The sequence below is a fragment of the Kogia breviceps genome, chromosome 6 (assembly GCF_026419965.1).
Source record: "Kogia breviceps isolate mKogBre1 chromosome 6, mKogBre1 haplotype 1, whole genome shotgun sequence".
NCBI lineage: Eukaryota > Metazoa > Chordata > Mammalia > Artiodactyla > Physeteridae > Kogia > Kogia breviceps.
In genome coordinates, this window is record NC_081315.1 from 34,474,959 (window position 1) to 34,498,736 (window position 23,778).

Sequence of the window (23,778 nt, forward strand, 5' to 3'; positions counted from 1 at the left end):
TTTTCTTCTTGTGAGAAGAATGAAGTAGTTACTTTATGGTAAATCCCCCTAGTTGAATATATTCATTTATAAAAAGGAATTGATTAAGGATCCTCTATGTTCTACATTGCTCCTGGGATACAGTTTCTTTCTCCTATTTTTCCTGAGACAGTAGATATACAGTGGTAATAAAGCTGAAGTCCAGCATTTACTTTCTCTATTAAATGTCTTTGTCCAACACATGAAAAATTGTACTTTAAACTTAGAGGTTCTATGGACTAAGTTGGTTTATTAAAATGATAAGAACTCATAAATGCTATTCAAAACCTTATGAATCTTTTAAATTATCATTAGTCAAATAGAACAGGGGTCAGCAAATGTTTTCTGTAAATTTGCCAGTTAGTACATATGTCAGGTCTTGTAGGCCATATGGTCCCTGTTGTAACTACTCAGTTCTGCTATTGTAGCCGGGAAGACACTGTTGGCATTATGCAAATAAATGACAAAGCCTGGGTGCAATAAACTTTATATACCAGAATAGGTGGGGGACCAGATTTTCCCACCAACCCTGAAATAGAGGTTACTAGTCTAACTTTATATTTAAGATGGTTTATGTAGCAAAATAACATAAGAAACTATTAAAACCTACTTATTAATATTGTCTTTTCCCATGTAACTTGAGTCCATGTTTGTTAAAAATGTTTTAATTACAAAACCTAAAAAGAAAAATTGCTTTGAAGCTATATAACTTAAAGTAATACAATTTAACTTATATTGAATAGGGGTCTTTGTATACTAAGAACACATCATTTTCAAAGTAATTATAATTTATTAAATTATAATGTAGTTTTCAAATATAGTATTTGCAAAATCTAATGAATCTGTCTTCTATCAAGTGCAATTGTAATAGTTTATCTTGATTCATTTGGATCTTTTCAGATTAGTGACCTCTGAGGTCTTAAAGAAACCTGATTCTCTAAGGAAAACTCCGTTGACAGTTCCCACTTCTCACTATTTAGGGACTTTGAAAATCTTGGACCAAAAGCCCTCACAGAAACAGAACACAGAACCTGACAGAGCAGATAACATAAGGGCAGCTGTTTACCAGGTAAAAAGGAAAATATATTTTTTAAAAAAATTAGAAGAATTAATCACTTACATAAGGTTTATCAGGAAATAAAATGACCCTGTCAGAGATGATGATTTAATGTTTAATTTATTTCCTTTATAATACCTGAGCAACCCAAAGTTTTTTTTTTAATACTAAATTATCTCCTTCCAGGCTTTGTTTAACTGATCATAGTTGTTTTTAAAGAAAGAGAATATTCCATGGCAATTGATAAAAATACAGCAAAAGCAAAATGTAGTTGAGGTACACCTATGTTCTATACTTTTTCTCCTTAAAGTTTATATAGTTATGAACAAAAAGGGTTGTAATTTTTTTTTTCTTTCCTGAGACTTTCTGTATTTGAGTTAAACTTACATAGAAGAAAGCTGTCCTAATTTTTTCACAATTCCAAAAAAGAAGTCTTGTTTTTTTTGGTCTTATTTGTTGTGCAGAATATAGTACACTTTGGAAAATTGTCAATGTGAATTTCAGAGAAAAATGTTAATATATGTAGTCATTATATTACACATATATGAATCATATATGCACATGATTTTCTTAATTCTTGCTCATCTTTACATATTAAAATATTATCAGAAAAAGAATGATACTAGTCCATATAAAATCTATGTTTTATGTTTTGCTTTTTTAAAGTTTTAATCATATATTTCAGAAATAAATAAGAATTCTAACTCATTTGCAAAACTTTGAATATCATATAGTCTTTTTCTTGTTCCCACAGGAGTGGTTAGAAAAGAAAAATGTTTATTTACATGAAATGCACAGAATTAAAAGAATCGAAAGTGAAAACTTAAGGATTCAAAATGAACAGGTATTCTGAATACAGAAGTGAAAAATATTCTGGATTTTTAAGTCAGTAAAATAGTCTGAATGTTTAATATTTCTAAATCAACTGTTTTTTAAATGGTGAAATAAATTGTATATAAAAGAATTGATTTCTGATTTTATTTCTCTGGTACTTTATACATTTTTAGTTTGATATAACTTTTACATGAAAATATGGATACACAGAGATTTTTATTATTTATATGTGAGCAATAGCTTTGGCACTACTGATTATGAACTTATTTTTTCTTGTGACCATGTACCTATTTCATTATTAAAAATTGACTTTGATATTACAACTTAGCCAAGAATATAAAGGGTCATCAAACATTAACCTTCAGTTTTCCCCTCTTCTATCTTGAGTTTTGTATGTATCTTCAAGACCAGTCTCTACCTGAGTGTTTGCCCCTATCCTTCCAACTGACTGGAGCTGGGCTCTCATTTCAGTCTCTCCTGTACTTCACCCTCTGCCTCTAACTCCTGCCTACAGCATGCTCCAGTTCTTTCCCATCTTCTAAAGTAAAATCCCTGAAAAAAACAAAAGAAAGACAAACAAACAAACAAACAAAAGACCCTCATTGTGCTTTTAATACTACCGTGGATAGAAACATATTTCCCCAGCACACAGCACTGTGTGGAGCAGCCCTGCAGAGGATGTGCCTGGACACTGGCACTGCCTTTGCAGCATTATCTGCCACAGTCAGCACCAGACACCTCATTTGCTCTTCACAACTCAGTGAGGGAGCTCACACTTTTACTTCTAAATTATGTTATCTCTGTAATAAAGCTTTATATCATTTAATGCTAAGCAATATTATAAGGCAAACATAGAATATTATGGAATTAGATTGAAGTAAGTAAAGTAATAACATACTTGCTATATGTTCACCTACATATTTTCTAATCTGGCACATGTTTTCAACACTTGGGATATGTTTATGCAGTAAGAATTTTATGCTCTGATGTCAGTCAAAACTCAGGGTTAAAGCACAGATCTGTAATTTACTGTGTGACTTGGCCAATTTACCTTACTCTGACTATAACTTTACGTTTCTGGACTGTAACTTTCCTGATATTTTTCTTTTAGTGCAATATTGCATTATGAGCACTTTGCAGTACCAATTAGCCTTTTACAGTTTATTTTCATAGCACTTGTTCAGTATACTTCCAAAACAATTCCTTCCCATGCATGGTAGTAGATCAATATCTGATAAATGTTTAAGAAAGGACATTTTAAAATGCAGTGAATAATTCAGATAACATTCTTTATCAATTAACTTCTCTAAATCTCTTTTAAATAGATTGCTTTGAAACCTAATTTGATGAATATGAGGGGAATTTTAAAAAAATGAATGTATGTATATCTACATCTATCTATATTTGTCTATTTATACATATACATATAACTGTCTATTATTTTTCCAAAATAGGAAAGAGCTGCTAAGAGAGAAGAAGCCTTAGCATCATTTGAGGCCTGGAAAGCCATGAAAGAAAAGGAAGCAAAGAAGGTAGCTGCAAAAAAAAGACTTGAGGAAAAAAACAAGAAGAAAACTGAAGAAGAAAATGCTGTGAGAAAAAGAGAAGCACTCCAAGTATGCAATGGTTTTGAATATCTTAATTATTTTTAAAATATTTGAAAATTAATGATTAACTGTGTTTTTACTATTTTATTATATTCACATTAAATAACAAAGTAACTCTGAACTTTTTCAGTCTTTCGAAAAATGGAAAGAGAAAAAGATGGAATATCTTAAAGAGAAAAGTAAAAAAGAGAAAGAATATGAAAGAGCAAAGAAACAGAAAGAGGAGGAAACTGTTGCTGAGAAAAGGAAAGATAACTTAACTGCTGTTGAAAAATGGTAATCCAAAGTAATAAATGTTTTGATAGATCTTAAATTAGTAACACTTTAGACTTTTCTAAAATGCATTTACTTGAATGTTACTAATGCACTCAGTCTCATTATTGCAAAGACACATTAGGGAATCTTTATTATATATTCTCCTTTAACTTGCCAGTGTTTTGACTATCCTACATAGGAATGAAAAAAAGGAAGCTTTTTTCAAGGAAAAAGAAAAAGAGAAAATAAATGAGAAAAGAAAAGAAGAACTGAAAAGAGCTGAGAAAAAAGATAAAGATAAACAAGCTCTTGATGAATATGAAAAATGGCTGGTAGGTGTTATTTATTAGTACACTGTGTCTTTTAAATGTACTTTTTCTGACTCTTCTGTCCCTAATTCCAGTTCTGTTTGTCCCGTGCCTACTGACCATTTCTACCTGAAAGCTACCTGGTTGAATTCATTCTCTCCTACATATATCATAATTTATTTGATCTACTCACTTCTATTAATGATTCTACTATTCCTTAAAACACTCAGGCTTAAAACTTTAGTCATAATAATGTTCCTTACCTACATTCCCACATTTAGTGACTTACCAGTCATGCCCATTTGTCCTTTGCAATGATTCTCCTACCTAAAATTATAAAAAAGTGTACTGACAAGTGTATTACTGAAGGTATACCAGGTTAATTTAGGTGGAACTTGGTCCTGACACACAGTAAAATTGTATTTAATGAGAAAGTTATTTCATTTTTTATTTCCTTTTGATTTTTCTGATGGCCTCAAGAAGAAGGTCTTATTTGTTTTTTTAATGAAAGGCATCAAGTATGAATGTTGGGAGAAATGATATCTAGCAGGACTTTATATTCTTTGTTTCAATGTACTTATGTTTATAGTTACTTTCCAGTGATGGCAAGCAAAATACTGTTTTCTGTTTTAAGATATCAATATAAATATGTATTTTATTCATTTATTTTTGAATAAGTAATATATTTCAGATGCATAAGTACTTTATGTGAATAGTTAACACATTCACATGATTCAGCAATCAGAAAGTACAAAATTTCTCCACAGGGCTTAGGGTCCAGGAGGGTTTCTTATCAAACTATTTTTGAATTCATATCTATCAGCAAGTTAGAAAAATGTTATCCAGAGTATTTTTTTATTTGCATTTCTCTGGTTAGGATTGAGCTTGAGTATCCTTTCATTTGTATGAGGATAATTTGTATTTTTTTTCCTTTAAAGTGTCAATTCATAAACTGAACATTTTTTCATTGGTCTTTTTCTTACTGATTTCTAGAAGCTTTTTTATGTACTAGGGAAATTAACCTATCATTTCTGATAGGAGTTACAATTTTTTTCCCATTGTATTGTTGGTCTCTCAACTTTGCTTATATCATTATTTTACTAAATTTATTTATTTATTATTTATTTTTGGCTGTATTGGGTCTTTGCTGCGCACAGGCTTTCTCTAGTTGTGGCAAGCAGGGGCTACTCTTCATTGCAATGTGTGGGCTTCTAATAGCAGTGGCTTCTCTTGTTGTGGAGCATGGGCTCTAGGGTGCATGGGCTTCAGTAGTTGTGGCACGTGGGCTCAGTCGTTCTGGCTCACGGGTTCTAGAGAACAGGCTCAGTAGTTGTGGCACGTGGGCTTAGTTGCTCAGCAGCATGTGGGATCTTCCTGGACCAGGGCTCAAACCCATGTCCTCTGCATTGGCAGGTGGATTCTTAACCACTGTGCCACCAGGGAAGTCATATCATTTTATTCCATGAAGAATTTAATTTTATTTTCAGGTGTCAAACCTATCAGTCTTTTTTTATGGCTTCTGATTTTCAGGTGTAGTTGAAAGGACTTTCTTCAAACTTTAGGGTCAAAGCTCCCATTTTTCTTCTAATAACTTTATGATTTTAATATTTAACTTTTTAACATTTGTTATACTTAGAATTTATCCTAGTGTATGATGGGAAATATGATTCCATCTTTATTTTTTCCAAATGCATCTTTCATAAAACAGCACATCTTTTACCCACTGATTTGAGGTACTGCCTTTATTATATGATACATTAGATCATTCCCATATTTTCAGGTCTGTTTTTTTCTTAACTTTCTGTTCCATTGGTCAGTCTCACTGTACATATTCCAGTACGACACTGTTTCATCATCAGGACTTTATATATTTTCATATTTGTTTAGGTTAATCTCCCTTCATAACTCTTCATTCAAAATATTTCTGAATATTCTTGGGGTTTTTTTTCCACATAAATTTTAAATCAGTAGTAGCTAGAGACACACACAGGACCCAAAGCAGGCTATTTAAAGATAGGATAAAAAGATGTAACACTTAGGAATAAACTTAGGAAATGTGCAATACCAATATAAAGAAAACTTTAGAACACTTCTGAAGGACACAAATGAATACCTGAGAAATTAGAACAAAACTGTCCTTGTATAGAAACAATCTTATAATGATGCTATAACGATGTCAGTTTTCCCTGAAGTAATTTACAAATTTAATGCAATCCTGATAAAAATACCAACAGAATTTATTGTTGTTTATGTGTTGACTTTAGTACTGCTATAATGCTAAATCCATGCAGAGAAACAGTAATAAGGTGATCAAAATTGGTTCAGTCGTTTGAATGAGGATAGTAGTGTTCTATGATGAGTTTCTTCTATTAAATTCTTAAATAATGCTTTGTTCTAAGAAAAATTAAAAATATTTTTATATTAAGGAGACATATGCTAATTCTGCTAGTATCTTTTAGAGTAGTAAATGAATGTAAATGTTTCAGTTTTCAGTTTTATTTTCACATTGTCTTGAAAATGAGATAGAATTTCCTTAGTGACTAAGTCATAGGTACACAATATTCTATTACAGTGGTTAGTCACTTTCTCATTCTAATCAATCCTCTGGAAAACAAAAACTCGTCAAAGGCCTAAGACAAAATAACTGTTTTGGTATACAATATATCCCTACAATACAGCGCTACCTAAAAAAAAAAAATCCATGTACATGTTACAGCTCTATTCCCCATCTTACCAATTTCTTATTGAAATTTGTTTGCAGAGAGAATGGAAAAATACCCCTATACAGAAGAGCTAATTACTTCAATTTTCATGTAAAGTAACATCTCAAAATTTTGATGTACAACCTAGTTTGGGGAGTGAGCAATTGATGGGTCACTGTTTTAGGTGAAAATTGTAGCCAAAGATCATGTAAGATGCTTCTTTAAGCTGGTTCCCAGATTAATTCATAGTTACCTTTAATAATAAAATAAGCAAAAGATTCAGACCCCAACAAACAGCAGACAGAAGGACTTTTTAAGAAACCTCTTTTAATTATTACTCACGATAACACTGATTCATATAAATTGATATTAAGGTTGATAATTAATTGCCAATTTCCTGCCCTGACTTTTTAGCACCTGCTGTAAACTCAAGGTTGCTTCCAGTTCCTCTCTCTCCCTATGTTAAATGGAATGGACAATGAGGTTTTTTCAGTCAGTTTCTGAGGACACAGTATGGTCACTGCTTTTCTCTCACCTAGCTAGAGGGCCTGCCTCTCTAAAGTAATAAGATGATAGACCGTGGGCCAATTACAGCTTTTATTTTCTCAGTTAGGATTCTGAAAGGAGGTTCTCTGTTTAGTAGAAGTAGCAAGGATGAAAACATTCTCATGACGAAGAGCAAAATGTTAAGACAAAAAGAAAATTTCACACCTCTCTTCAATCCTTTTGTTGTATGTGAATAATTGCATGTTAATGGAACCTTACATTACCATATTCTCCTTGTGACATTATCAATTCCATTTATGTACTGATGAAAGAAGCATAGACACCTGATAATTTACCAAAATACCACTCCTCCCAAGCCATTCAGCATGCAGAGGCAGGGTTGTCCAAATGCTCCGTGACACCACTGCTCTTTGGAATACAAGGAAACCACTAAACTTTATAGTTTTAGCAGAAACTTGAAGAAACGGAGAGACAGTCCAAGCTGCAGGATGAAAAGCCAAATGCTATTAACATTTCAAGTATTCCTAGATCATTGTTTAGATTTCATATTAATCCTCAGATACTCAGTCATTTCTTGGAAGGGAGTATAGCAGGGAAACGAAATGGTTCTAAAATTCACCTGGTGTAATAAAAATGTGAGACTATGGAAGATAATATTTTCAAAATAATATGAAGCAGGACTGTACCAATCAAGCAATGAAAGATGAACTTACCATTTCACTCTCCTGTGAATCTGCATTCTTCTACCCTCCTGGATTATTCTCATCAAGTCTCAGGATAAGTAATCTTAATAAAAAGAAACTCTCCTAATTCTTCATTTCCCTCCAGCTATGATCCTCATCTTTTTTAATAACTAAACTTCTGGAAAGTTTGTTTACACTTCCTTAGTTCTTCATATCCTTTTCATCCTCAGTAAACCCCCATCTTATCCCTTTTTCTGAAACTAAACTTTGAGAGTTACGATTTGGCCAGAGCATCTAGCCTATGGTATGTATTCTTTTCTGCCCTGTTTCCTAGACCTCTGGGCGTTCTGCACAGTCGATTTCCCCTTCCACTTGAGCTGTCTCCTCCTCTGCTGCTATGTCCCCCAGTTTACCTCTCAGCATTCTGCCTTTCTTCTCCAATTCACCTGTTGACAGCTTTTTTATCTTTTTTTTTTTCCCCAACCTGTGTTCTAAATGTTACCTTGCCCTGCCAGGCCCCGTCTGATCTTACACGTATACCTTGGCATTCTCATCTGGGACCTCGCTCCCAGCTCCCGCCAGGCTTTATTCACACTGGCTCTCTGGCTTCCTCTCCCATCCCAAGTTTTCCCCACTTGTCAGAGTCCTCACACACACTCTTCTGTCCGCGTGGGGTGCCCTCCCCTCAGTGCACGTCACCAGTGGCTCCCCTTACCCATCACGTCTCATAGTGACTTTCTCTGAATCCACTTTTCTTTGAAAGTAAGTACTTCCTCTCATTTTTTATCAATCACAACAGCTTGTTTATATGTTTCATAGAATTTCACACAATTTGGAATTATATGTTGTTTACGTATTTGTTTATTTACCATCTATTTTGAAAGTTCCCAAAGGGACAGGAACAGTAACCTGTGTGTTTGTATTTTATAATCACTTCATGTGTGGCTCCCTGTATACTGCTTGACCCAGAGTAAGATCTCAGTGCTTAACACTGAATGAATGAGCACAAATTACAGTATAGTACAAGTAGAATAATAGCCTCAGAACCTGTAAGGATGTACTATATAATAAAGGAACACAAATTAATGGATGCAAGGCAATAACAATTGGGATTATTTGTGACATTTGGACATAAAATCACTTCAAACAATTACTTCACTGCGATACAAACTTCAAAAGATTTAAACATTAAATATAAAATGTCAAACAATAGAATATATCATATTAATAATATGAAATAAAAAATCAGTATATTTGCTGGCTGGAGGGTAATTTCCTACAACTTTGGAGAATAAACTATTATTGTCCAGCAAAGTCGAACATATTCATACACTACAAACTGGCAATTTCACTCCTAGGCTTATACTTGGAGAGAAAATCTTGGCTTATAAGCAGAAGGAATCAAACAGGGATATTTATAGCAACATTGTCTTTGTGTGGAAAAAACATTAGAACATCATGTCTTCAACACCTGTGATATGTTGATATACTGGAATTCTGTGCATTAATGAACTAGAGCTATAGCTCCATATAGATGGATCTTAGAAATATGGTCATAAATAAAAGACATGCAAAAGAATATATAGCATGGTACCTTTTAGCATAAACTCAAAAAACCTGCAGAACAAAATTATTTGTTGTTTGGGGATGAATACGTGTGTGTGTGATAAAAGGTATTAAGGGATGCACTGCAACTATAAGCACTAAATTCAGTAATGGTTATCTCTGGATGGTGGAGAGAAAGCAGGTGTGGTGAGGGAGTGGGTACAAGGGCTGCACAAGTATTGGTCATGTTTTATTTCAAAAGGTAGGTAGTGGGTACACAGATTTGGACTATATTACTCTTTAAACAGTTTAGTTGTCTATGGTTGAAATATTAATTTTTTGGTAAAATTTAAGGGCTAAAAATAATGTAGATAAAATGCTGCAAGGATAATATTATTATATGAAATACGTAAATTGCTAAAAATTACAAGCACCAATACCCATACAGTTAGAAGAGCCAAATAACAGAGCAAAAACTTCACAAAAGCACTAAAGAAATGAAAATGTGCTCAAGCTCAATAACAAGCAAAGAAACATGAACCTCAATATTATATTCAAATATTTTTAAACACTGTGAAGTATCCTCTGCTGCCATCACGTACACACAGTAAATTTATTTCTGAGACTCTGTTCTCAGAAAGTCATCACTAACTTCTAATAATTATTCTCTTTGAATTATGGGATTACAGATCTTTTGTTCCTAATTTACATAATTCTTTTAAAATATTATCACTTTTAATATTAAAAAAATTAAGTGGTGCGTTAATGCCTATTGATAGTATACTCATAAATTAGCAATATTCCCTAGCTGCTATTACTTTATAACCAATTAAGCTAGCAAATGACATTTAAATACCTTATAATGATTATTTTGTTCTTCAGCAAGCAGATTGATTTGAAAATAATGGTCATATTTGTATATAAGTTTATATATAAATAGTTTTCTATTTTCTTTTTAGGAAAAAAAAGAAAGGAAGGAAAGAATTGAACGAAAACAAAAGAAACATCATCCCTTTCTTGAAAATGAGGCACTTCCTCCATGGAGCCCTCCAAGCAGAACTGTGTTCTCAAAAGTGTTTTGATAATTCTTATTCTTGCATTATTTAGTTATTTATCAATTCACCAATTTTAGCCAAACTAAATTTAAAACTATTAATTCAGTTATTTATAGTTAGAAGAATTTATTTTAATTAAATGCCGGTCACTTCTGCTGACAATGAAAAAGATGTTTTAGAGTTTAATCAGTGAAAGAATTTCTGAACTGTAGATAAACTGCTTCAGATGAAGAGCTAATAATCAGATTGCTTTTACCATTGAAATACATAACCCTTTATCATGTCCTGATAATTCTTATAGTCTGATGATCCGTGATCACTTTCCCTAACCTGTGCATGTTATTAGTATGTTTATTCTCCAATATAAAAATAAAACCATCTAGGTACCATAATCCTAGAAATAATTGATTTTGCAAATGCTTGCACATCCAGATTCAGGTTTTAAAATGAATGGTCACTGGGGAGTATGCATATATTATTTCTTCTAAAACTAATCTCTAGCTCAAAGTAGTTGCATTTGCACTGTGCAAGTTAGAGTTTTGGTCAGCTGAGGCAGTAGTTCAGTAGAATCATCCAATCATTGAGACATTTCATTTAAGAATGTTGCCATATGTTTTAATATGAGTATACTTTATCTGTTCCTGCTTAAGTGACAATCATAGGCGCTTTATAATGAGCAGACCTCTGAAATGTGTCTTCCTAAATTCTATCTCACTTTACTATTTCATTGATATCAAAAGATGTCCATTTCAGGGTAATTATATACATTACTTATGGAAATTCCACAAGAATCCAAGGTCATTATCACTATTTTTATTTTCCAGACTTAAGTCATAAAGATGATAATGGCAATTTTTGTCCTCTTAGCTAATCCAGAGTCATCTACCTTATCTTTAGAAGACAGCTGTATGGGAAGGTAATTTGTAGAAAATGTCCAAAGAATCTATTTATTTATTTGATCTCTGCATATCCTCATTAATCGGACTCATACTTGAACTGGTCAACTAGTTTATCACAGACCAAATGTATGCTCTCAGAGTTGAAATGCTACTGCAGCCAATGATGCAATGCAATGATAGAAGAGAAAAAAAGTTACTATTTATGAAGTACCTGTTGTATTCTCTCTACTAGTTCTTTACAAGTATTATTTTTTGTCTTTACAACAACTATTCAGAGTACATGTTATTAGCTTCATTTTGCAGACAAAAATACTGAGACTCAGAGAAATCAAAGAACTTGCCACACATTTAGCATGTGACTGAGGTGGGATTAGAGCTGATGAAGTCTCTCTACCTCTAGAATTCAGATGTTCATGTTCATGCTCTCATGTGACCTCAGAGAATTGTAAATTCTGTCCAGACCTCTGTATTATATCAACCTTAAAAACACGTTTTACTTCTCAGATCCTAAAATCATGTATTGTTATCCAGAGATTATCTTTCCTTTAAGAAATAACTGTTTGTTATTAGAGACAGTTAACCTCATTAGATCTTCAAAATGAAAAAAAGAATTCATAGTATTTAAGGAGTTAGTCAAATGCTCGTGTCTAGTATTAGACTGTCAGAGCACACAGCGGGTTATGGAACTTAGGCTTTCAGACAGTTACTCAGGAGGTTTCACACTCCGAGGATTAGCCTTCTTGCTGCAGTGGATGTGCAAGGTAAGAAAGGTGTTGGGGATCACTTTGTAAGATCACATCAGTGCTACAGATAAATTTAAAAATTTCATAAATAAAACTGGAAGCCTTTTTATACTACTGGAACTAGGAGAATCTGTCATTAAATTGAACTAATTACCAGCAGTATCAGTATGGGATTTAGGGCCTCCCTTAGTTCATTCGTGTGTCCCCCACAGTACCAAACAGAAAAGATTAAGTATTTATTGTATTGAATTCTATTCAGAGCTTAAAAGATATTTGAAAATTCCAGGGAAGTAAAAGGAAAAATAGAAAAATGTACAGCTACTTTTATGAATGTGAGATCTTAAGTGTGTGTGTCATAGGTTTCACATTAAATATTGACTTAAGCATTCTGAACATTTTCTTCTAATTTATCATGCATAGTGGATTAACTATTATCACCCCTGAGTTGTGAGAATTGAAGTTAGTTAATTAATATAAAGAATATGGCACATAAGAAAAGGCTTAATAAATGTTCATTGTTTTCACTTACTTCTTACCTTGAGCCGTGTGTGTCCCCACCTCATGTTTGTGAGAAGGTTAACATGGGTGAGGCTGATAATGATGAGTTAACATTTCACTTGGTTGGCATATAAGAAGAAATCTCTGCTTCCCTCACCAGTCTAGGTTGTAGCACTCAAACGAGAATACAAGAGGTGACCTGCGTTTGGGAACTTCTAAAAAGAAATCTAAAAACTAATTCCTTAACATTGCTTGTGAGGTCAATGAAAAGGGAAATTGAGGTGTTTGCAAAGACCCAACAAGTCATTTCCCTCAAATGGGATTTTTGTCTTACCATGCTAAATTATATATTATTTCCTGTTTACAGCAAGCTGTGCTGATTGAATTGTCTAATTGAATGAAATCACCTCTTTGCCTGTAGCAGAAATAAAGCTGAGTTCTCAAAGCTGGATGAAAATACAGTGCTATTTACTTTCTGAGATCCAAAGGGGAGAATCAAGCCAGGTAATCTCCTGAATATATTTGTCTATTTAAAGTGTATGCTTTCCCCATATTTCCTTAGAAATTATCAGATATCAATATCATCAACTTTCATTAAGGTTTTGTTATAATATGAGGGAATGTTAATTCAAATTAAAGACAGTAAAAGCCTATAGATTTTCAGATTAAACTTCTAGTTGTGTAAACTGTATTGAGCACTTGAAGAATGCTGACACTTAAAGTAAATAGGAATTTAATGAATATTTTAAAACATTACTGAAAACAATTTCCCTAGAAATTTAAATAATAATACTAAAAAATAAAATTTTATTCAGAAATGGTTTCATAAGAACCAAGAAAATTGGTGACATAAGTAAAAAGAAACAATATAGCATTTTAGATCGGTAGGAAGTTAAATTTTTCTTAATGTAAGAAAATAAGAACTTTTCAGGGATAGCAATATTCCAGTGGTTTGTATTGTACCACATTTTGAAAATGTTAGTAGTTCATTTATTGTTTTATATAGTATTGAAACTGATATTTTTCATGTTGCCAAAGCAGTACCTGATAGTAGTTAGGTGTCCAAAGGTATATGTACCTTAGAGTGATATAACTATGAATCTGAAAGGAATTTTAATAAGGCCTGGCCCAGACTTATTTCTAAATGGAAGAAACTGATTTCCAAAGCCTCTGACTTGCTCAAGCTCACACAAATGACCATAAGAAATCTAGAGTGACAACTCAGGTATCAGGTTTCCCAGCTGTAGACTGTCCACCAATCCACAATTTTGATAATCTGATAAACGTTTTGCACTAACTCTTGTAACTGTGGTCATTATTAATGTCATTGATTTTTATCCTCTCAGATGTGCCCTTGCTCTTTCACAGCCTTCTCCATAACTATCCACCAGATCAGAGCTGTTTGTGCACCTACACTGTCACTGAAAATGTGGAGAAATATTGACATTTTAAAAATCTTGAGTCCTGTACTAAGATACAGTAGAGAAAAAGAATTTTACAAAATAGGAGAAATTGATGTTTGTCAAAATAGCTCCCAAGAATAAACTAATACAGAAAACACATTTTCCTGATTTAATTTTGACTCTGCTTTCAATAGTGCTCTATTAAAAAGTATTTAAACCCGTATTCTTACATTCTACACAAAGCAAATATACCATCAATTATCCTGCTTCCTAGGTACATTGGCTGACAGAAATAATGAATACTATGTAACATTTAACTGAAGACTTCTCTGAATTCTTTTTACTTTGAAATTTCATGTGATTTGGTTATTTTGAAATATGTGTTACATATAGTTGTATAATGTTAACTTGGGTCAACTAAATTCTTGGTATTGGATTTAGGATGTTTTAATAATTATTTTAGGAGATGTGTTTAATGTCTGCTTTTTAGTAGCATATTTTCATGTAATGTTTAATTAAAGTGAACCATACAAGATTTATTTTATTGGGTGATATTATTTATTGACTGTGCCCAAATTTATTTCATAATGATAGAAAATATGGTATGAGTTTTATTTGTGGGCTAAAGGTGAAATAATCATATTTTGTTGATATATCTTTTATTAAAAATCACTGACAATTTGGATATAAAACTTTTTTAACTTAAAACACTACACAAATTACAAAGGTAATATAAGTATATAATTATTAACAACTAGAAAATGCAAACAGCAAAAATTACCCACATTGTCTTTTCCCAAAGACAATCATAGTTAATATTTTGTTTTCTTCCAGTTTTTATTTTCTAGTTCATTTTCCTCCATACATGAAATTAAGGTGAGAGTCAATATTGTAGAATTACAGTTCCCTCTATTTTCCTCTCTCTTTATTTTTCTCTGTGTCTTTCTATTGCTCTACCATGCTGCTATATGTCTGTATACATATGTGTGTAAAGGTATGTGTACATTATATAAAATATAACACATGCACATACATGCATATATTCAAACATACATATTTTTATTCTTTAAAAACGAGATCGAACTACATATTTGATAACCAGATTTTTTTCCACTCAACAGAATATAATGAACATATTTCCATGTTATTACACCTTTCAAATAATCTTTGATGCAACTATAATTTAACCTATTTTTTTTTTTTTTTTTTTTTTTTTTTTTTTTTCTGTAGTACGCGGGCCTCTCACCGCTGCGGCCCCTCCCGTTGCGGAGCACAGGCTCCGGACGCGCAGGCTCAGCGGCCATGGCTCACGGGCCCAGCCGCTCAGCGGCACGTGGGATCCTCCCGGACCGGGGCACGAACCCGCGTCCCCTGCATTGGCAGGCGGACTCTCAACCACTGCGCCACCAGGGAAGCCCAATTTAACCTATTTTTGAGCAATCTGTTTCCTTAAGAATGTTGACTATAATAAGTAATAATACAGTCAACATTCTTGTAGTCAATAGCCTTGTTATTAGTGATGGTAGACCTCATTAAATTTGTGAAATAAAAAAATAATTCAGAATATTTAAGGAGTTAGTCAAACACCTGTATCTAAAATTAAAATGTCAAAACATCCAGTGGGTTATGGAACTTAGGCTTTGAGACAGTCACTCAGGAGGTTTCACACTCCGAGGATTAGCCTTCTTGCTGCAGTGCATGTACAAGTTGAGAAAAGTGTCATGGATCACTTTGTAAGATCACATCAGTGCTACAGATAAATCAATTTCATAAGTCAAGCTAGGAACAGATTCATACTGCCAGGACCATAAGACATGGAATGGGAGTTTAATGGGTACAGAATTTCAGTTTTGCAAGATACAAAGAGTTCTGGAGATTGTTTGCACAAACATGTGAATATCCTCAAATTATGTAACTGTACACTTAAAAAGTGATTGCATTATGTCAGGAAAGCTTATGTATATTCTAATATTTACAGTTAAATAGATTGAGCCCTATCAAGAAAACGCTTTTCTTTTTTCTTGGTGTACTTCTTTTAAGCAACAACAATGAAAAAGAAAAAAAAAAGAAAAGAAAGGGAAGAAAGAAGGGGAAGAGAGGAAAGAGAAAGAAAGGAAAGAAAGAGAGAAAGAAAAGAAAGGAAGAAAGAAAGAAAAAGAAAAAGGAAAGAGGGGAGCCAGATTAGGACTCACTGGCTCATTCAGTCTAAAGCAGTGGTCCCCAGCATTTTTGGCACCACGGACTGGTTTTGAGGAAGACAATTTTTCCACGGACTGGGGGCGGTGATGGGAATGGTTCGGGTGGTAATGTGAGCGATGGGGAGCAGCAGATGAAGCTTTGCTTACTCACTGGTCACCTCCTGCTGTGCGGTCCAGTTCCCAACAGGCCACTGACAAATACCAGTCTGCAGCCCAGGGGTTGGGGACCTCTGGTCTAAAGAATGAATCCTGAGTAGAATTATCTTTTAACTAGAGCTGAAATTCAGATATGCCCAGGTGTGGATGCTGAATCCAGACCCTGCAGCTGTGCCTCAACCCTAATGAGTGGAGGGAGTGGTCACTCTGTAGCTACTTGTTTCTCAGTAGATCTAGAGCTCAGAGTTACACTTTTTTTTTTTTTTTTTTTCGGTATGCGGGCCTCACACTGTTGTGGCCTCTCCCGTTGCGGAGCGCAGGCTCCGGAAGCACAGGCTCAGCGGCCGTGGCTCACAGGCCCAGCCGCTCCGCGGCATGTGGGATCTTCCCTGACTGGGACACGAACCCATGTCCCCTGCATCTGCAGGCGGATTCTCAACCACTGCGCCACCAGGGAAGCCCGGGAGTTATACTTTTAAAGCTTGTGATTGCTATCTCCACAAATGCTACCAGATGTTGATTGTTCTATATCAAAACTTAGTTCATCAAGTGGTGAACAAGCTGCCATATGCCAGACTCTTTTATGAAGCTTTTGGGATATGGCAGTAATAGACAGACACGGGAACTTATATACAAGTTGGGAGGAGACAAACAGAAATCACTGAACAAATAAAATAATTTTAGTCTCTGATAAATTCTATGAAGAAGTTTAATTTAAGGTGATAAAGCATGACTGGGATCTAGAAGATTTTTAGCAATTTTTTTTAGCAATAATAATAGAGGAGGCATCTCTGAAGAAACAATATTTGAGTTGTGACCTGAAATGATGAGAAGACAGCCCCAGGATGATTGGTGGAAGAATGGTCCAAGCAGAAGGCACACTGAGTGCAAAGGCTTTGAGGAGGGAAAAAACCAACATTGCTTGGTGATGAACAAGGAGCAGAGAGTAAGGAAATGAGGCCAGAAAGGTACGTAGGCTCTAGCGTATGCAAAGAGTTAGAAGCCATTTTAAGGAGTCTGAATTTAATTTCAAGTGCAATGGGACGGATTTAGTTTGGGACCTAAATGATCTGACATGTACTTTAAAAAGTTCCCTCAGGCTCCTGTGTGGGGGATAGCTTGTTGGAAGATAGCTTGTTGGAAGACATGGGGAGGGGGAAGTGTAAGCTGCGACAAAGTGAGAGAATGGCATGGACATATATACACTACCAAATGTAAAATAGATAGCTAGTGGGAAGCAGCAGCATAGCACAGGGAGATCAGCTTTGTGCTTTGTGACCACCTAAAAGGGTGGGTTAAGGAGGGTGGGAGGGAGACTCAAGAAGGAGGAGATATGGGGATATATGTAAATGTATAGCTGATTTGCTATTTTACAAAGCAGAAACTAACACACCATTGTAAAGCAATTATACTCCAATAAAGAAACAAAAGAGAAAAAAAAAAGAAAAGAAATATGGACCCCCCATGTTTATTGCTGCATTATTTACAGTAGCCAAGATATGGAAACAACCTAAGTGTCCACTGATGGATGAATGAATAAAGAAGTGGTGATATATATATATATATATATATATATATATATATATATATATATATATATCTCAAAACATGCAACAGAATATTATGCAGCCATAAAAAGAATGAAATCTTGCCATTTGCAATAACACGGATGGACCTTGAAGGTATTATGCTAAGTGAAATAAGTCAGAGAAGACAAATACTATTATCTCTCTTATATGTGGAATGTAAAAAAAACAACAACAAAAATAAACCCAGGCTTATAGATACATAGAATAGATTGCTTGTTGCAAGAGGCAGAGAGGGGAAGTGGGAGAAATGGGTGAACTGTTTTTTAGTTTAAATAAACTAATTAAAATATATATCTAGTATCAGTACAGTCAATCTTTAGATATGGGGACCCTACTTTAGGATGTATTGACAGAAGGAAAGTTATAGAATACAGAACAATTCTTGTCCATTCCATTTCTAAAATGTTTCTAATTTATTCATCTCTCTAATGAACCCACTAGATTAACAAAAACCAGGCTCTGATCATCAATCATTAGATTGACTACTTAACAGATTTCTCTATTTGGGCTCTTGCCCCTTTTGAGAGAGCAATCAGAGGGATTGCTATAAAAAAAAAAAAAAACAGTAAGAGGGAATACTATAATCTATTTAATGTCAAAATTTCAACAACTTAGATGAAAGAAACAAATTCCTTGAAAGATAAAATATATCAAAACCAAGCTAAGAAGAAAGACAAAATATGAACAGTCCAATATCTAACATAGACGTTGGAATTTAAAGGAACAATCCTTCCCACAGAGAAAACCTCTAAGCCTAGATGATTTCATTGGTGAATTCTGTCAAACACTTCAGAAAGAAACAATACTAACTATGCAAACTCCTTCATAAAATAGAAAAGGAGGAAACACTAACCAAAATGTTTTATGAAATGTTTTCAAGATAATAATTTTATAGACTAATATTCCTTATGAGCATAGATACAAAAATCTTCAACAGAATATTAGTAAAGTGGCTTGAAGAATACATTAAAAAAAGAATACATCCAAACCATGTGAGATTTATACCAGGAATGTGAGGTTGATGTGACATTAAAAACCCAATATAATTCATAACATTAAAATACAAAAGTGAAAAACATATCATTTCAAAAGATGCAGAAAAATTATTTGAGAAAATTGAAAACCCATTAGATATTTCGAAAATAAAAAAGAAAACCTTAGCAAAATACAACCTTAATCTGGTAAAGAGCATCTACAAAAACCACCAATGGTTATTATACTTAATGGGCAAATATTAAACATTTTCACCCCAACCATCCCAGAGGTTGTAAACAAATGAGATATTCACTATCAACACTTCTATCACCATTTTACTAGAGGTCCTAACCAGAACAATAATGCATGAAAATGAAATAAATAGTATTAAGATTTGTCAAGAAGAATAAGAACCGTCTGCATTCACAAAGGGCAGAATTATTTACATCACATATCTTGTCACTTGCACAAACAGTGTTAAAATTAATATGAGAAGTTTTCAATGTCAAAAAAAATGTTAATTGTATACTAGTAATGCCTAGTTGGGCCATGACATTGAAAACAATTCCAACTTTAATAGCATCTAAAAGCATAAAATACATGATGTTTTACCAAAATGTATGTTAGACAGCTACACTAAGTACAAAATATTAAGAGAAATTAAATAATACAAATAAACACTATTCTATTGTCATGTATTAAAAGACTTAATATACTAAACGATATACTATAGTCATGTATTAAAAGACAATATTGTTAGGATGTCAATTCTCCCTAATTTGATCTACAGAGTCAATGTAACCTCAGTCATAATGCTGGAGTGTTTTTCTACAGAAATAGACAAGCTGGTAAAATTTATATGGAAATGCAGAAGCCTGAGAATAGCCAAAATAATATTGCAAAAAAGAACAAATTTGGCAAATATAATTACCAGATTTTAAGATAAAAAGTAATCTGGAGAGTGTGGAATAGGTTTAAGGAGAGACAAATAGATCTAGTGGATATAATAGCCAGAAACATTTCAAACCATTTACAGTCAATTGATTTTTAACGAAGATGCCAGTGTAATTCAATGTGGGAAAGTAAAGTCTTTAAAAAATTTTTTAATGTAATTTTATTTATTTTTTTATACAGCAAGTTCTTATTAGTCACCATTTTATACACATCAGTGTATACATGTCAATTCCAATCTCCCAATTCAGCACACCACCACCACCACCTCCCCCACTGCTTTCCCGCCTTGGTGTCAATACGTTTGTTCTCTACATCTGTGTCTCAACTTCTTCCCTGCAAACTGGTTCATCTGTACCACTTTTCTATGTTCCACATATATGCGTTAATATACGATATTTGTTTTTCTCTTTCTGACTTACTTCACTCTGTATGACAGTCTCCAGATCCATCCACGACTCCACAAATGACTCAATTTCGTTCCTTCTTATGGCAGAGTAATAGTCCATTGTGTATATGTACCACAACTTCTTTATCCATTTATCTGTCGATGGGCATTTGGGTAGCTTCCATGACCTGGCTATTGTAAATATTGCTGCAGTGAACATTGGGGTGCATGTGTCTTTTTGAATTCTGGTTTTCTCTGGGTATATGCCCAGTAGTATGATTGCTGGGTCATATGGTAATTCTATTTTTAGTTTTTTAAGGAACCTCCATACTGTTCTCCAGAGTGGCTGTATCAATTTACATTCCCACCAACAGTGCAAGAGGGTTCCCTTTTCCCCACACCCATGCCAGCATTTGTTGTTTGTAGATTTTCTGATGATGCCCATTCTAACTGATGTGAGGTGATACCTCATTATAGTTTTGATTTGCATTTCTCTAATAATTAGTGATGTTGAGCAGCTTTTCATGTGCTTCTTGGCCATCTGTATGTCCTCTTTGGAGAAATGTCTATTTAGGTCTTCTGCCCATTTTTTGATTCATTTTTTTTAATATTGAGCAGCATAAGCTGTTTATATATTTTGGAGATTAATCTTTTGTCTGTTGATTCATTTGCAAATATTTTTCCCCTTCTGAGGGTTGTCTTTTCGTCTTGTTTGTAGTTTTCTTTGCTTTGTAAAACTTTTAAGTTTCATTAGGTCCCATTTGTTTATTTTTGGTTTTATTTCCATTGCTCTAGGAGGTAGATCAAAAAAGAACTTGCTGTGATTTATGTCAAAGAGTGTTCTTCCTATGTTTTCCTGTAAGAGTTGCCATTGATTTTTGTACATTGAGCTTGTATGCAATGATCTTGCTAAATACATTTATCAGTTTGCACAGTTGCTTTGTAGGTTCCATATTATTTTCCACCAAAAAAAACCACAAACAGGTTTTCTGGAAATAAAAATAAAATAAATAAAAATAAATAAAAATTTTAAATTCTTTTTCTCACTTTGTTACACTGACTAGGGTATCCAGTGTAATGGTGATTAGAAAGAACAAAAGTGTATATACTTGCATTGTTCCTGGTATTAGGAGGAAAGCATTCATTATTTCACAATTAAGTATGATGTCAGCTGTACATTTCCCATAAATTACTTTTAAGGATTGTGGAAATTCCCTTTTGGTGAGAATTCCTAGTTTGGTGAGAATTTTTATTATGAATGAGTGCTGACTTTTGTTAAATGATTTCTCTGCATTTACTGAAATAAAAATATGAATTTTCCCTTTGATTTGGTTAATGTAGTAAATTACATTGTTTCACTTTTCAATGTTCAATCAATAATAATAATTTTCCTTAATTTCTTTCTGAGAAAGAAATGTTTCCATCATTTCTCTTTCAGATTTTTCATCATTAGTGTATAAGAATGCCAGAGATTTCTGTGCATTAATTTTGTATCCTGCAACTTTACCAAATTCATTGATTACCTCTAGGAGTTTTCTGGTGGCATATTTATGATTCTCTATGTATGGTATCAAGTCACCTGCAAACAGTGACATTTTTATTTCTTCTTTTCTGATTTGTATTCCTTTAATTTATTTTCTTCTCTGATTGCCATGGCTAGGACTTCCAAAACTATGTTGAATAATAGCAGTGAGAGTGGACCCACTTGCCTTGTTCCTGATCTTAGAGGAAATGCTTTCAGTTTTTCACCATTGAGAATGAAGTTTACTGTGGGTTTGTCATATATGGCCTTTATTATGTTGAGGTAGGTTCCATCTATGCCCATTCTCTGGAGAGTCTATCATAAACAGGTGTTGAATTTTGTCAAAAGCTTTTTCTGCATCTATTGAGATGATCATATGGTTTTTATTCTTCAATTTGCTAATATGGTGTATCACATTGATTGATTTGCATATATTGAAGAATCCTTACATCCCTGGGATAAATCCCAGTTGATCATGGTGTATGATCCTTTTAATGTGTTTTTGGATTCTGTTTGCTAATATTTTGTTGAGGATTTTTGCATCTATATTCATCAGTAATATTGGTCTGTAATTTTTGTTTTTGTAGTATCTTTGTCTGGTTTTGGTCTCAGTATGATGGTGGCCTCATAGAATGAGTTTGGGCGTGTTCTTTTCTCTGCAATTTTTTGGACGAGTTTGAGAAGCACGGGTGTTAGCTCTTCTCTAAATGTTTGATAGAAGTCACCTGTGAATCCATCTGGTCCTGGACTTTTGTTTGTTGGAAGATTTTTAATCACAGTTTCAATTTCAGTACTTGTGATTGGTCTGTTCATATTTTCTATTTCTTCCTGGTTCAGTCTTGGAAAGTTATACCTTTATAAGAATTTGTCCATTTGTTCCAGGTTGTCCATCTTATTGGCATAGAGTTGCTTGTAGTAGCCTCCTAGGATGCTTTGTATTTCTGTGGTGTCTGTTGTAACTTCTCCTTTTTCATGTCTAATTTTATTGATTTGAGTTCTCTCCCACTTTTTCTTGATGAGTCTGGTGAAGGTTTATCAATTTTGTTTACCTTCTCAAAGAACCAGCTTTTAGTTTTATTGATCTTTGCTATTGTTTTCTTTGTTTCTATTTCATTTATTTCTGCTCTGATCTTTATGATTTCTTTCATTCTGCTAACTTTGAGGGTTTTTTTGTTCTTCTTTCTCTAGTTCCTTTAGGTGTAAGGTTAGGCTGTTTATTTGAGATATTTCTTCTTTCTTGATGTAGGTTTGTATAGCTATAAACGTCCCTCTTAGAACTGCTTTTGCTGCATCCCACAGGTTTTGGATCATTGTGTTTTCATTGTCATTAGTCTCTAGGTATTTTTTGATTTCCTCTTTGATTTCTTCAGTGATCTCTTGGTTATTTAGTAACGTATTGTTTAGCCTCCATGTGTTTGTGTTTTCTACGTTTTTTCCCTGTAATTCATTTCTAATCTCATAGCATTGTGGTCAGAAAAGATGCTTGATATTATTTCAATTTTCTTAAACTTACTGAGGCTTGATTTGTGACCCAATATGTGATCTATCCTGTAGAATATTCCATGCTCACTTGAGAAGAAAGTGTAACCTGCTGTTTTTGGATGGAATGTCTTATAAATATCAATTAAATTTATTTGGTCTATTGTGTCAATTACAGCTTCTGCTTCCTTATTTCTTTTCAGTTTGGATTATCTGTCCATTGGTGTAAGTGAGATGTTAAAGTCCCCCACTATTATTGTGTTATTGTGGATTTCCTCTTTTATAGCTGTTAGCAGTTGCCTTATGTATTGAGGTGCTCCTATATTGGGTGCATATATATTTTTAATTGTTATATCTTCTTTTGGGATTGATCCCTTGTTCATTATTTAGTGGCCTTCCTTGTCTC

At 33.6% G+C, this 23,778-nt stretch overlaps 1 protein-coding gene across 5 annotated transcripts in view; it reads left to right on the forward strand.

Annotated features, from left to right (window-relative positions):
* MAP9 (microtubule associated protein 9) overlaps positions 1–14,642 on the forward strand; it is a 35,873-nt gene extending 21,231 nt beyond the window's left edge. For 4 of the 5 annotated variants that reach the window (XM_059066195.2, XM_067035711.1, XM_067035710.1 and 1 more), the window contains exons 9-14: positions 919–1,087; positions 1,830–1,919; positions 3,364–3,525; positions 3,647–3,792; positions 3,971–4,103; positions 10,476–14,642. In XM_059066195.2, coding sequence (XP_058922178.1) covers positions 919–1,087; positions 1,830–1,919; positions 3,364–3,525; positions 3,647–3,792; positions 3,971–4,103; positions 10,476–10,598 — 823 coding nt within the window. In that variant the 3' untranslated portion in view covers positions 10,599–14,642. The remainder of the gene's footprint in view (positions 1–918; positions 1,088–1,829; positions 1,920–3,363; positions 3,526–3,646; positions 3,793–3,970; positions 4,104–10,475) is intronic. The other variant, XR_010841008.1, reaches the window with a different exon arrangement.
* Positions 14,643–23,778: the final 9,136 nt, after the last annotated feature.